The sequence below is a fragment of the Cervus elaphus genome, chromosome 24 (genome assembly GCF_910594005.1).
Source record: "Cervus elaphus chromosome 24, mCerEla1.1, whole genome shotgun sequence".
NCBI classification, from domain to species: Eukaryota; Metazoa; Chordata; class Mammalia; order Artiodactyla; family Cervidae; genus Cervus; species Cervus elaphus.
This window is the reverse complement of record NC_057838.1, coordinates 44,110,929-44,126,401: the sequence shown is the minus strand read 5'-3', so window position 1 is coordinate 44,126,401 and position 15,473 is coordinate 44,110,929. Positions and strand designations below refer to the sequence as shown.

General features: G+C 40.5%; 1 protein-coding gene across 4 annotated transcripts in view; it reads right to left on the bottom strand.

The window, feature by feature from the left end:
• EOGT (EGF domain specific O-linked N-acetylglucosamine transferase) overlaps nt 1–14,154 on the bottom strand; it is a 42,862-nt gene extending 28,708 nt beyond the window's left edge. The window contains exons 1-7 of one of the 4 annotated variants that reach the window (XM_043886997.1): nt 11,399–11,484; nt 9,763–9,818; nt 7,827–8,050; nt 6,325–6,425; nt 5,613–5,721; nt 2,984–3,078; nt 2,536–2,640 (exon numbers count right to left, since the gene is read on the bottom strand). In XM_043886997.1, the coding sequence (XP_043742932.1) occupies nt 2,536–2,640; nt 2,984–3,078; nt 5,613–5,721; nt 6,325–6,425; nt 7,827–8,036 (620 nt within the window). In that variant the 5' untranslated portion in view covers nt 8,037–8,050; nt 9,763–9,818; nt 11,399–11,484. Of the gene's footprint in view, nt 1–2,535; nt 2,641–2,983; nt 3,079–5,612; nt 5,722–6,324; nt 6,426–7,826; nt 8,051–9,762; nt 9,819–10,207; nt 10,524–11,398 lie in introns of those variants that run through there. The other 3 variants (XM_043886998.1, XM_043886996.1, XM_043886999.1) reach the window with 3 other exon arrangements.
• Between the last annotated feature and the right edge of the window lie 1,319 nt (nt 14,155–15,473).

The window sequence follows — 15,473 nt, the reverse complement described above, 5'->3', positions numbered from 1 at the left end:
CCCAAGAATACCGGAGTGGATAACCTATCTGTTCTCCAGAGGATCTTCCCAATCCAGGAATTGAACCAGGGTCTCCTGCATTGCAGGAAAATTGTTTACCAACTGAGCTATCAGCGAAGCACTGAAGAATAGATGCTTTCAAATTGTGGTGCTGGAAAAGACTCTTAAGACTCCCTTGGACAGCAAGGAGATCCAACCGGTTAATCCTAAAGGAAATCAACACTGACTACTCATTGGAAGGATTGCTGCTGAAGCTGAAACTCCAATATTCTGGCCACCTGATGCGAAGAGCCGACTCACTAGAAAAGACCTCGATGCTGGGAAAGACTAGAGGCAAAAGGAGAAGGGAGTGGCAGAGGATGAGATGGTTAGATAGCATCACTGACTCAATGGGCATGAATCTGAGCAAACTCTGGGAGATAATGGAGAACAGGCGAGCTGGGCATGCCACAGTCCACGGGCTTGCAAAGAGTCAGACACAACTTAGCAACTGAACAACAGCAACAACAAATAATCGAATACTACTCAGTCATAGTAAAAATTTAACAACATGGATGGACTTGGAGGGTGCTATGATTAGTGAAATAACTCAGAGAAAGACAAATAATGTATGATATCACTTATATGTGGGATCTAAAAAATAAAACAAAGTAGTGAATATAACAAAAAAGAGACTCACAGATACAGAAAACAATGGTTACAACTGGGAGAGGGAAATGGGGAGGGGCAAGACAGAAGTAGGGGATTAAGAGGTACAAACAGATATAAAAAAGTTATAAGGAAATATTATTGTACAACCCAGGGAATATAGCCAATATTTTATAATAACTAAGTATGTATAACTAAGTATGTATATAGTATAACTAACCTTTAAAAACTGTGAATCCCTATGTTATATACCAGAAACTTATATAATATTGTATATCAACTATATCCCACCAAAAAGAAAGAAAATGAACATTATGAGTGTCCTGTATGACTATAAAGGGAAGCATGACAGGTTCTAGGATGATGGAACAGTTTCTTTAGTGACTATGACAGTGGTTACATTTACCTAAACACATGATACAAATTTTACTGAGCTCTACATCCAAAAAAATAAAGAATGCATGGAAGTACTGATAATATTCAAATGTGCTTATTTAATAACATTGTACCACATATACACAATGGAATATTACTCAGCTATTAAAAAGAATGCATTGGAATCAGTTCTAATGAGGAGGATGAAACTATATTATAGTTTTTATAATATATAAAAACTATATAATAAACCAATTATACAGAGTGAAGTAAGTCAGAAAGAAAAACACCAATATAGTATATTAACATATATATATGGAATTTAGAAAGATGGTAACGATGACCCTATATATGAGACAGCAAAAGAGACACAGAGATAAAGAACAGACTTTTGGACTCTGTGGGAAAAGGCAAGGGTGGGATGATTTGAGAGAATAGCATTGAAACATGTCTATTACCATACGTGAAACAAATCACCAGTCCAGGTTCGATGCATGAGACAGGGCGCTCAGGGCTGGTGCACTGGGAAGACCCTGAAGGATGGGATGGGGAGGGAGGTGGGAGGGGGGTTCAGGATGGGGAACACATGTAAACCCATGGCTGATTCATGTCTATGTATGGCAAACCACTACAATATTGTAAAGTAATTATCCTCCAATTAAAATAAATTTTAAATTTAGAAAAATAAAAAAATAACATTGTACCAAAATCAATTTCCTGCTTTGGATTACTGTGCTATGCTTATTTAAGATGTTATCATTAGAGGAAGCTGGGGTAAGGGTACAATGGAAATTCCTTGTACTATTTTTAAACTTCTTATGCTACTTTTGAATTATTCTTAAATGTCTATGACTCTAAAGTTATCTTAAAATAAAAAGCTTTTAAAGTGCCCCAACTCTCTAATTTCCAGAGATAGTAAATGTCTTGATAGACCTAGTTTAATATTCAAAAAATTTTAAATCAAAATGTGTTCTTCAGTCTATCTAAAGTTCAAAAAGCTTATGAAAGGTGCTTAAAATCAGGGTAGTGTTTATCTTTGGAAAGGAGGGTGGGGTTTGCATTTGGGAGAGAGCCTGGGTAGACGGTCTAATTCTGACCCAGGGAAGAGTTACTCAAGTGGGCTTACTTTTTCAAAATCTAAACTTTACATTTCTCTATATGCTTGGTATCTGCTTTAATAAGTGTGTATTTTTTAAAAATGTACTCCCCAAAACACATGCAGCAATTATGAGGAGCTAAAAAAATTCATTTTTGAACATTTTTGTTAGCAAACAGTACATATTGTATCTCTTCCTAATATTTTATGAACACATACTGTGTATGTGTTATACACAGCAATACAAATGATGATTCACTCTGAAGCCACCACTCCCCAGAAGCTCAGGCCAAATGATCCACAAATGGAGTAACATTTTCCATTTAGAGTCCCTATGAAAATTCGTAAGCATCAAAAATAAAGACAAATACTTCAGAAACATATTCCCCACCCCTGCCCACCCAAAAAAATCTTACCAAGACTGCAGAGGGCTTTTGCGCTGACCTTGAGACATCAACGAACGAATGTCAAGCTTACAGTGTCCTCCAATTTCCCCACTATGGACAAAATCTTCCTTGAATCTAGTGGATAACAAAAAATTGAGTTTGGAATTTTTTTCATGACTCAGGCACACAGGTTATAACTAAAGTGGTCTACCAATTTCCAAAATCAGTTTTTCATTAGAAGTTAACTCTTGTAATAGAACATTTCAAATTTCTATAAAAAGTAGCAAAATCGTATCTAATGTAGCCATCACATAGCTTCATAATGATCAACTCATTACGACAGGTGTGGGTCATTCATCTCCCTCTCCCATTCTCAAACCTCATCACCATATTACTAGGAAGCAAATCCAAGGCATATTCCTGGACCTGCAAATATTTCAAGATTTTCCTTAGATTTTCACATCCACCACTGAAGTACCTGTCATGGTTTCTCTTGATGTTTCTTAAATCAAGGTAGATATTGGTGGCTCTACAGTACTGAAGGTAACGGGAACACACTAGACTTGAGTCATTCTGAAATAAGGTGGAGAAACAAGAAAAAGATAACTGTGAGCATTAACACTTCAAGGACACACCCAGACTTGCTAGACATCAAACTAACAGCATGTAGCTGTTCCAACCACACACTGTGATGAATACTTCCCAATGACGCTTCTGTTTAAGAATTTTCCTCCCTGGGAGGCATTGCCCAAGCATAATTTTGCCAACTTGCACCCTTTTAGGTTACTACAAAGAACTCCCAAATGTTCTATTTCTATAATCTTCAAACTTTAAAGAGCCCAGAGTTGTATTTATGGTTCAGTTTATCTTCATGAGAAAAAAAAAAAGGGCACTCAAAACCCTCACTACCCTCACAGCTGTGTGAAAAAGCATTTTCAAAGATGAGCCAAAGGAAACAAGGAAGAAGGCACATGCCACAGACCTTAAAATGCAAGGCAGGAAGGGTAGTTTGTCAAATATGAGTTACTTTCAGCAAGCTTTTCCCCAGTAGTTTAGCAGTAAAGAATCTGCCTGCAATGTAGGAGATGCAGGAGATGTGAGTTTGATCCCTGGGTTGGGCAGATCCTTTGGAGGAGGGCATGGCAACCCACTCCAGTATTCTTCCCAGGAAAATCCCATGGACAGAGGAGCCTGGCGGGCTCCAGTCCATGGGGTTGCAAAGAGTCAGACACAAATGAAGTGACTGAGTATGCGTGCAGGCAAAGGAGTTTAAAAGTCAACCATGGGGTCTGTTTCTACTTCTGCCAACTGTATTGAAAGAGGGATAGCTTCAAAAACTTTTATATGCCCTGGGCTGTACTGTGAGATTTAAACGCCATTTTGTTGCTTTCCCCATAACTCCCAACTGACCCTTAATGGCCATTAACCTGGACGCACATGGTGTTTCAGAATCTGGAGTTGGTAAGGGGTCACACCCTGATAGCAAAAAACCCATCAAAGCAGATCTTGGTGAGGAAAGCATTTTGCAAATCACCTTGGAAGACGTGTGCAACATGGGGTTGAGGCTCTTTCCTGCCCTCTTCCACAGGAACAGCTAGACTCCAACAAAAGTATAAAGTACTGTCTGTTAAAGACACCTTGCAGTAGTGCAGGTTCACGCCTTGCCTGAATCTCATGGTTCAGGCACCTTGCTAGAATCACTTAGAGTTCTATCATGTGACACCATTCCAAAGCACTACAGAGCATATATTCACTTTTGGAATGCAAGTGATTTAAATATTTTTTGGTTTCTTAGACTGGCTGGAGATAACAGAGACTCCTGAGATGTCAGAGGCTTGGGCCCAGTTCATGAACATTGGGTGGATCTTAATCCTAAGTGCTTATGATTCTCTGGGGTTTTAAAAAACTATCACTGAGCCCTTTGCTGTAAGCCTGGCCCTACATGGAGCATTTTTCAATGGAGAATCTCATTGCAGCTTTACCACAAGCTGTCCAACAGGCATGGCTTTAAAGCAGAAGAAACTGAACACAGAAAAGGTGGGGTGCTGCTTCCACAGATCAAGATTTGAACCCAGTAGTCCTTTCTTCTCCTTATTACCCCAAACTGCCTCCTGACAATGTGTTTGTTTTATCACTGAGTGCAATGGGGTATGAGTGAAAGCACAAGAAAAAGATCTGCATTCTAATTCTAGAAAGATTGAAGGCAAAGGAGAGGGAGCGGCAGAAAATGGTTAGATAGCATCACTGACTCAATGGACATGAACTGATGACATGAACTCTAGGAGATAGTCAAAGATAGGGAAGCCTGCTGTGCTGCAGTCCTTGGGGTCACAAAGAGTGGTATGCAACTTAATGACTGAACAACAACAACAGAATTGTAGAAGACCACACTTAGTAGCTGTGTGGTCTTTGACAAGTCACTTCACATTTCTGAGGACTCACCTTTCCTCTCTAGTTCAACAGCACCGATAATACCTGCCCTGCCTATTTGTTATACTGTTTGTGAGAATCAAATCAGATAACATATTGAAAACCTTTTTGCAAAATGTAAAGTGCCAAAAAATACAGAACAGCAGGGTGGGAGTGTATCACCTGCCCCAAACTACCAGCAAGGAAATTTATAAAGATGTAATTCATCAACTTACCTTCTTTAGTGTATGTTGGGGGAATATTTGACCTACCTCAAAATATGACCATCTGATATGTGTGTGAAAACAAGGACATGGCTTCCAACTTGGTTTTGGAACTTAAATAAAACTTTAAGCCAATAAATACATGAGAGTGAGGGTTTCCTCTCATAGTACCCTCTATCTTGTATTTATATTATAATCTAACCACTACGAGTGCAGGGAATTAAGAGGTACAAAGTATGACATATAAAACAAGCTAAAAGGATACATTGTACTACACGAAGAATATAACCAATATTTTGCAATAACCATCAATGGAGTATAACCTTTAAAAATGTGAATCTGAATCACTGTATTATATATCTGTAACTTATACAATATTATACATCAACGACACCTCAATAAATAAATGAATAAATAGATACCACAGGTATTTTTAAATAAACATCTTCACTTATGAAGGGGTTGAACATCCACCTTTTCCTTCGGCTGGCAGAGCACATGGAGCTCCTCCAGACGCTCTCCCGCATATCCGAAGTCGGCTTGCTTCCAGAATATTTCCTGGGCTGATTCAAGAGTGTCCGTCCTGTTTGCAAAAAAAACAATTCTGTGATATTCAACTTTTTACTTTTTCTGGACCTTAAATTTTCTAAATGTTACATTGCTAGAAGTCAGTCATTATTTTCTTAAGTAAACTATCATAATTTTAAAAATCTACCCCTCACTACATGAGGTTACCAAATTAGTTATTTACAGACTTACTCCCTGATAATAAACATACACAATGGAAATGGATGTGGTCAGGATGATTTGGAACTGAAAACAATGAACTGTTAATTACTGCATCTTCTTTGCCCCATTAACCTTGTCTGTATTGGAAATACTGATTATACTTAACTCTCTTCTCCAAAACCAAAGTCAGCCATCCATCTCTTTTGTTAGCATATGGTAAGGAAAAGTATTTTCTGTGAACCACACTGTTTTATCCCTCTGGCAGAGTAAATGAGAGATACTCCTGTCCCAGTGGGAGACAGTCAAGACAAGTGAAGTTACTCAGGAAGTAAGCAAATTAATATCTAAAGGAATTATTATCTAATACCAAAAGAGTCTAGCTTGGAATTGATGTCAGCATAAACTGCAGAGAAAGGAGACGAGTACAGGGCAGAAGGGATTCCATCCAGAAACTTACCATCCCATATCCACATAGGTGCAAACAGGGTAACCAAATCTGAACTCTGGTCTGCAGGATTTCTCATAACCCCAGCAGTACTTCAAATTTTCTAAGTGTTTCTGGAACATAAGAGGTGTGTGTTGAGACTGGTCTACCTTCTGACATTCAGAGAGGACTCATTGATTTTTTTTTTCCATGAAAAAAAACAATCTTTCTAGAACTTTCACTTTTACATTTTATAATACATACTCATGAAAGAGAAATAAGTAAATTCTAAGAAAAGCAGTCTTGAGATTCTTAACAGCAATTATCTTTAGTCACCAATCCCTTCCCTACCAGGTCTATTTTCCAAACAAAAGTCTGGGTTTTAGCTAGACTACCACAGATCATTTGAGTTGGGATTTTTTTTTTAATTAACATTTTTTATTGAAGTATAGTTGAAATTTACAATGTGTTAATTACTGTTCTGTAGCAAATTGATTCAGTTTTATATACACACACACACACACACACACATTCTTTTCTTAAATCTTCTTTTGCATTATGGTTTATCATAGGATATTATACAATAGGATAGGATGCTATACATAGGATGCATATCGTATGTATCCATTCTGTATAGAAAAGTTTACATCTGCTAACCCCAAGCTCCCACTCCATCCCTCCCCCGACCCCCTTGGCTGAACTGAAACTTTTTGAAGTAGCTTAATGAAGTCGAATGAGTAAACTGATTCTAAAATCAGTTCCAAGAGAGTCATAAAAAATGGAATTTCTATCACCAAAAGGATCACAACTAAACTGAATGGATCAGCAGCGTTATTGATTGATCAAGACCAGCAGAGACCCTGGAATACGTCATAGTTCTGCAGCCCTTGGGGGACACACAGCTGCTGTGACCCAGGAAGCTCAGGAGGTTGTTCAGTGAGGCCCCTGGGGGCAGGGCCAGCTGGCTTCCCAGCCCAGCCTGTCCACATGCTTCCCGTGCCAGCACATGGGAAAGGAAATGGCTCACAATGCCCCGCTTTGATCTCAGGCCTCCTGAGATGTCTGAATGGGCTCCAATTTGAAACCTTTCCAACAACTCTGAAACAGAAGGAAGGCCACAGTAACAGTCTTAATTATGGAGAGACAGAGGTGTAGGTGTTATTACCAAAAGGAAGTGCTGAGAGATCCTCTTAAGTGCAATTTAAGAAAGGAGAGGTGTGAAATTCTCCAGTTACTTTCAACTACATGTTCTTTTCTGCATCAAATCTAATTCATTTCATTTACAGACTAGACAAACTGTACAGACTGCCTATTTCTTTTACGAGTGATTTAGATTTGTAATCTCACTCTTGTGAGCGGGACATACTTCTAAGCAAAGTTGAGTCACTAAGAAGCATGAGATGAAATACAAACATCAACTGACCCACAGTTACAACCAGGAGTCTACCTGCAGATTCAAGTTATGATGGGGGAACTAATAAACCAGCCTCGAATGCAACCTTTTAAAAATATGCAAGAGGAGAAATAAGATTTACCTTATAAGGACAATGTGAGTCTTTCCTGCAGACTGTGGCAATATGCCTGTTATTGTGCAAAAAGAAGGGAATATGCTCTTCCGGCAGGCGGAGGCTGGCATAGTTGAACAGAGGGGTGGCTGGAATGCCATCAGCCTGGGGAGGAGCCTTGTCCTGGCCACTCAGGGGGACCTCAGGAAGCAGTGCTCCAAAGACAAGCAGCATAAACATAGCAACCTCCAAACCTAAAGGTCAAATTGATAACATCCTCATTAAGACAGAGGCTTCGAAGTCGAAGGGATTAAGGGTTAAGTACAATTATAACTAACTTCACTACTTTACTGAATAATGTTCCTTTACTCAACAAATACTGATTGTTGTAGGCCAGGCACTGTGTCAGGAGCTAGGTATATGGTGGTGAATAAAACAGGAAAGACCCCTGCTTTCATGGAACTTGGAAGCTAGTGCAGTAGATATTAAATAAACAACCAAATAAACAACTTCAGATAATGACAAGGGCTGTGAATCAAATAAACCAAGGTCCACCACATTTTTTCTGGAAAGAGCCAGGCAGTAAATATTTTTGGCTTTGTAGGTCAGATAGTGTCTGTGCCCGTCAGGAAAGCAGCCATAGTTATGCTAGCAACGGGGGGACTGTGTTATAATAAAACTTTATTTACAAAGATGGGAGGAGGACCTTGACAGGACCTTGTTTGCTAAGAAAACAATGTAAGTCAGGTAATATGATAGACAACATAGTTTGTTGCTGTCTAGTTAAGCAGGCAGACTTTGAAGCTAGGCCACCTAGGTTTGAATGTGGCTGCAGCTTTCTAAGAAGAATGACCTTCAGCAAGTTATTTAAGCTTGCTGTGGATAGGCTTTTCCATCTGTTAAATGGAAATCAGAATAACCCTTTCTCATAGGATTCTCGAGAGGTAAATACCGGCAACATGTCTAGATACACCTGGCATGTTAAATGCTATGTTAAGTGTTTCTTAAATAAAAGTTTAAAGCTACACGGGATGGGGAGCGGTTGCTAAGTAACATTTAAGCTGAGATCTACATGATGCGGATCCAGGAAAACATGCCAGGAAGAAAGAAGAAAGGAAGTACAATGGGTCCAAGCAAGTGTGTACCTGCTGGATTAAAACTAACAATCACTGAAGTATGTGAAAATATGCTGTGTGCCAGGTACTCTGCTAAGTACAAGGAGGCAGCAGGGAATAGGCAGCTGAACACTAAACACCGAAGTCTTTGTGAAGCTTACCTTTCACTGGGTATAAGAACAATGAATGATATTAAGAACTAAGACTAAGAAAACTCTAGGAGTGAAATCCAGACAGTCTGCCTCAGAGCTGTACCCTTAAATTCTCTTCATCTGGCTTTAGCATTGAGAAAAGAGATAATGGTCATGAACCTTACTGCTTTTCTAACTCATTCCAGGATTAAATCTCTTAAATCAGATTTTTTTTTTCCCACAGATAATACACATGCCATTTGGGGTTCATTTTAGTGATTTATTTGCTCTAGTTTTTCAAAGTGGTCTTCCCACCAGATGATAAAGCCCTAGTACATATTAGTTATTTCCCAGCAGGGTCTGCTGTCACTGAAGCATACTGGAAAAATCCAAAGTTCAAAATCAGCTTTCAATGAATATGGCTGATGGAGACGGGGCCTTTAGAAACAGACTGCTATGTTCAATCACGTCTCAAGTTCCAAGAACAAGCAATCATAACTGAACAGTTGGAATGCCAAGAAGAAATCCTTCCTCCTTTGCAGTAAATGTAATCGTTCTTTTAGGTATCCCTAAAGAGTATCTTGTTATTTGTAATAAAGGTCACCTGAATTAATAGTTTTAGTTAAGACTTTTACCTAACTGTGAGTTCATAACAATTTCACAAAATTTAAAATCCACATTAATAACAACAGTGACTCTAATTATAATGAGAACATTTACCTCTTTAATCCTCAGAATCACCCAGAAGTTGCTGCGATGTTTCAGGTATCTAAAATCTGTCAGAAATGAAACACATTACCTTAAAAAGATGTCAAAGAAGACTTTTGCATTCCAGTGATATTCTGAATTAAAAAAAATATTGAGAGAGGAGATAATGAGATAACCTGTAAGCAGAGGGTCTGGCATTCAGTGAGATAAGCCATAACCAGAAGGCCTGGCTTATAAAACCTTTCTCTGCCTTAACAAACACAAGCTACTAAAAGTGAGGTGGCAGGTACAATCCTCAACCCAGTAACTTAACAGAAGAGATTCTAACAGTGAGCAGCAAGGAGATGACCCACTTCATACAGGCACCAACTGGTACAGGCCAACAGGACACTCAGCAGATAAAACATTCCTAAGAGCAAACAATCCGACTGGTTCTCACCACAGTAATCCGACTCACCAAATGAAACTGCTCCCTGTTTTCAGATTCAACAGGCAGAATGGCCAGTCTCTCCCAGAAATAGGTCATTGTTATGACCAAGTCGACCTTTGGTTAGCCAAGTCCATTGTCCTCTACTGAGCTCTAAGTATAACTAAACGCAGGGATCCGTAAACGATTTTTCCGCCAAGGGAAAAATGAAAAGGTTCAGATCAGAAACCTGGCTTTTGCAGAAGGCAGGTACCCACTTGCATAAACTAACAGGAGTGGTTGCTGCGCATGAAAGCACAACCCCAGGCCTGACAGAGAGCCGTTCCGGGGTTGAGTCCTCTTGCAGGGAGAGCTCCTGAGGGGCAGGCGGGCGCACCTCAGGAGACCAACGCTTCAGCAGCTGAGCTACTTTCTCCTTCTGCACCAAGCTGCTGGTTCCCCCCACCTCTCTATGGGGACACCACGGCTGGATTTCCACTGGCCTAAGAAAGGGGAAGGGAAAGGGAGAAAGCGTGAAAGAGAATGAGAGATGGAACTCCGACAGTGACAAGGAACACAGTAGTGAGACGGGACAACACTCTGACAGAGCTTGGAAAGTTTACAGAAGCCAGAGGACAGGTGAAAAGCTGAACGCTTGTCAGACCCACAAGGACTCCTAAAACGGCTCGCCCCAACTAGCACTAGTTTTACGAGGCAGGAGGTTAGAAAGGGCCTGAGGTGGCCAGGTGAGGTCCATCAGCGGTCCGCTACAACGGCTGCGGAGCCAAGGCGGCGGGGTCGGTGGCGAGCGCCCTTCCGCAGCCATGATGCCGCGCTGGGGTTCGGGGCGCAGAGATTCCCGGGGACCGACCGCCCGCCCCCCAGCACCGCACACTGCACCCTCCCACCCCAGACCTCAACACGCCTGGGAGGGGCCTGGAAGGAGGCTCCGTCCCGGCCCGGGAAACCCGATGCTTCCCCGCGCCCGGCAGGCCCGGGCCCCGCGCTCCGCGGCAGGCGCCGTGAAGGGGGCCGAGCCCTCGGTAACGGGAGGATCAGCGCGGCTTCCCCACGTCCGCCTTCTCGGCCCTCGGGCGATGGAAGGCGCGGGGGGACCCGTGGAGAAGCGCCAGCCCGCCGGGAAGCCGCGCCGGGAGCAGGCAGAATCGCCCACCGCGCGCCCGGGCGAGGCAGAGGGCGGGGGGCGGGTGAAGATTCCGCGGAGCGCGGGGCGAGTCCCACCTGGAGCCTGAGAAGCCGGGGCTGCGGAGGCGGCGGCGGCGGCGGCTCGGGCTGAGGGAGTCGTCATAACCGGCGACTGCAGCTCACCGGAAACCTCCGGCGCCGGAGCCGGGCCAGGGGGCGCCCGGGAGCTGCCGGGACACCTAGGCCGGCCTGCGCGGGGAGCCGGTCCCCCGCCCCGCATGGGGTCCTCGGGGCCGGAGCCGGGACCACGCGCGCAAGACCTCACGCGGAGTCAAGGGGCATGGTCCGCGGCTCCCTGCGTTTCCCGCCAGAACGAGAACCTCGGCTGCGACCCCGGCCATAGCGCCAGCGGAGGAGCAGGACTTTAAGAAACCGGACTGTCCTCCTTGGGAGGTAGCGAAAAGTCGCTGACGAGACACTGCGACAAGTTGCATAGAAAACCGGACTCCTTCCCTTCTTCCTTCCCGTTGCACTGAGGCGGAGGGTTACTGTATCCGTATTTACGGTACAAGTTGCCGCCCTCACATTCATTCTCCGAGCCTGCTTGTAGTTGGCCGCACTTTCTGGTGGTGAGAATTCTTCGAAGCCTTGTACATTATATAGTAGTACTCTTGTCTTTCTTAGTGACTATCAGAAAACTCATCAACTCAAATGTCACTTTGTGGAGTTTGACTTTTATCGTTTTATTATAGTTATTTAAATTGCAATGGTTTATTTTACCATACTTACTTGAACGCCCGTCTCCCACACTTTTACTCTTGGCACTCTCGGTCCATATAGTATACTGTGTAGTGTAGAGCACAGTAAAGTTGAGCATTAATTACTGCTTCAAATTGAACTGATCAAAGCTTATGTCATCACAATACATTTACGCTCAGACACAAAGTCACCGGTTTTAACTACTATGATCATCAGAAAACACAACGGTTTGTTTCTAAATCTTTACATACTTTTCAAATACTCTTTTTAGGTACTGTTTGGAGAACTGTTACAAGTTCTATTGGTAACCTCCTAAATGAGCCACATTATCTTGATTTCTTTTTTTCAAATAATCGCAATGCAGAAACATGGTATTATTCTAAAACAATTTACAGTACTAACTCATTTACTCTTCATGTAAGACTTTGCCTCTAAAGGAACTACTGCTCTATTATTTCATACTTTGCCCACCCCTTACTAATAAGGACAGTAGCCATAAAAAGTAATTTCTCAGGTTACTTGCCACCTATTTTGTCATGTACAGGAAATACATCTTTTCTGTTAGTTGATTCAAAAAGAACACACAAGCTAGTCTGCCTCTAAGTGATATGTAATAAAGATATAGAGACAGAGATATATAGACACATAAGAACACATGAGAACAATATATGAGAAAGGCTTCTAAAAATAGTCTCATTACAAGAGCAGGCAGGCCAATCCAACTGTTGCCAGGTGCACATAGTGCTATTTTAAATGGCTAAAAATTAAGTTGTGGTCATTCAGACTCAGAGAAGACAAAATGTAAGGGGGCTTTAAGAACAAGAGGTTGAGTTCTATCATACTGTAACAGCAATTCTTAACATAGAAATTTCCCTCCCAAAATATCAATGTTAAAGTTTAGTTTCTTTTTTAAGTTTAGTTTTAAATGATAAACTCAAATGTCTATTAATAGTAGACTGATGAATAAACTATAATACACCCATACAATGCAGAGCTAGGCAGGTGTAAAAAAGGACTGAAAAATATCACTATACACTGCAGGATATATTGAGTGGAAACAGCACAGTAGAAAAACAATGTGCAATATGCTATCACTCACTGAGGAAAGGCAACATATATCTATGTATATAAATTGTACAAATAGAATAACAACATTAAAATGTTTACCTATAGAAACAAGGAAGGAATATAGGTATAGGGAACAAAGAAGGTAAGTTCTTCGAATATACATTGTATAGATGTGACTTTAGAATCAGTGAACATTTTACATTATAAAACAAAAGTAAATTTTAAATAATCCTTGAAAACTGACAGTAAAATGAAACAAATCCAACTGCCATACAGTTGTGGCATATACCACAACAGGGGAACTAAACCAAGTGACTTTGAAATAGAATCTGTACATTTTGGTGGAATGTACCTTCAGGGATAAAAGAATTACAATAAATCACAACCTGCTTTCAGAAGCCAAATTATTGGTGGCAGTGTTGGTTGGTTGGTTGGGATAAACCATATAAGAGTAATTAAGATGGTATCTTTGAAGCTAAAATTTTTGACATGCAGTATAGCTGTAAGCCTGATGGAAGTTGTAGTTCCAAATTTGAAATGGAGTTTAAGTATGAACTAACAATATATTTTATCCTTAAAAACAAATCTCTCCATCATCTGTTGAAAAGGCCTAGAAACAACCAACCTGGTTCTAGCAAGAAACTCTCCTTGTGCCCAGACTGTGATCTTGGCAAACACTTTCCCATTTAAGGAACATGGGATCCAAAGAAAAATGGATAAATTGGGATACCCAAAGAAAAATAATCTTAGATATGGGGCAGGAAATGTAGTAGAAGAATCTGAAAGATCTTACAGGAAGATGCAAGGAAGCAATCAAATGCTATGAGGGTCATATCATAAGGACTCAGGAACCAATTTGAGAAGACTCCCTCCTGCCAAAATTGGAATAATTTAAAAGCATCCGTAGGGTAACTATAATGGATTGAAGCACAAATGTACTTAAATATTAAATTCAAAAAGATCCAACTAGAGATTTCCCTGGTGGTCCAGAGGTTAAGAATCCGCCCGCCAATGCAGGGTACATGGGTTCAATCCCTGGCTCAGGAAGATCCCACATGCCTAGGAGCAACTAAAGCCCATGTGCCACAACTACTGAAGCCCAGATCCCACAAGCAGCAACAAAGAATAGCCCTGGCTCAATGCAACTAGAGAAAGCCTGCACATGAGTGAAGACCCAATGCAGCCATAAATAAATAATTTTCTTAAAAAATCCAACTAATTGATTAAATACACAAGCCAAAAACCTCATTTCTCATCTTTGATGACAGAAAGGAACCAATTTTAATTATGAAAACTGGTAAAGGAAAAGAATGAAGCATATTTATCCTGTCTTTCCTATATGAATTATGATGCAAGTATCCAAATAGTTGATGAAGTAAAGTTACTTTTTATAGAAACATTTCCGATTTAAGTAAGTCATACTTCTGAAACTTGCTTCAAAATAGCCAATATGAATTGAGAGGAAGCACAAGCGAAATATAAAAGAAACAGAATGGGACATAAATTGAATGCTATTAAAGAGCAAATGTTAGTAAGTTTATGGGACTCGTTTATCTGCTATTTCTTTTATGTAACTGAAATTTTCTATAATCATAATTTTTACATCACATTACAAGTTTGCTAAATGTGTTTTAAGTTTGCCACTCATATATTGGTATTTTGGATAGCTCACAGAAAGTGTTAGCATGAACTATCTGCAGAATACAGCTTATTGGTTCTCTGATATATCCAACTACTTAAACCATAAATCAAAGGTATTGAAATTTTAAGCAAGCCAATTTTGACTAAATTTGATCTTATGCTACAGTTCATCTATATACTTACAGTTTTACAGAAGAGCAGGAAGACAAGCAGCATTTTATAGTTAGTGATTCAGAGCTTGGACTCTGCAGCCCAATGGTATAAATTATTTGCCATATGACCTTGACCAACTGCTTAACCTTTTTTCATTTTAAAAATGAAGATGATAATGGTATCAACTTTAAAAGGATCTGAAGATATAGTGCAGGTATACAATCTTTTTCCAAAATCTTTGGTACCATATAGGTTCCTGAATTTTTTTTTAATAGGGTGTGCACACCATCCAAACACTGTAACACCATAATCTGCAAAATGCATGAATGCTCACACCAAGTGAGATAAAGCCTATAAAAGCCTCATGTCAGTGAAAGTCAAGCTTTACTACCAAAACAGATTTGACAACAAGCTTATTTTTAAAAAGCACTTGGTTTTCAGAGCTTTCTAGATTTCATAACAGTAGACAAGTGATTATGATCCCATTTAAGTGAATTCCTTAAACAAAAGCAAAGCAAGCACTGTGTTCCCTATTATCACCCATGACCAC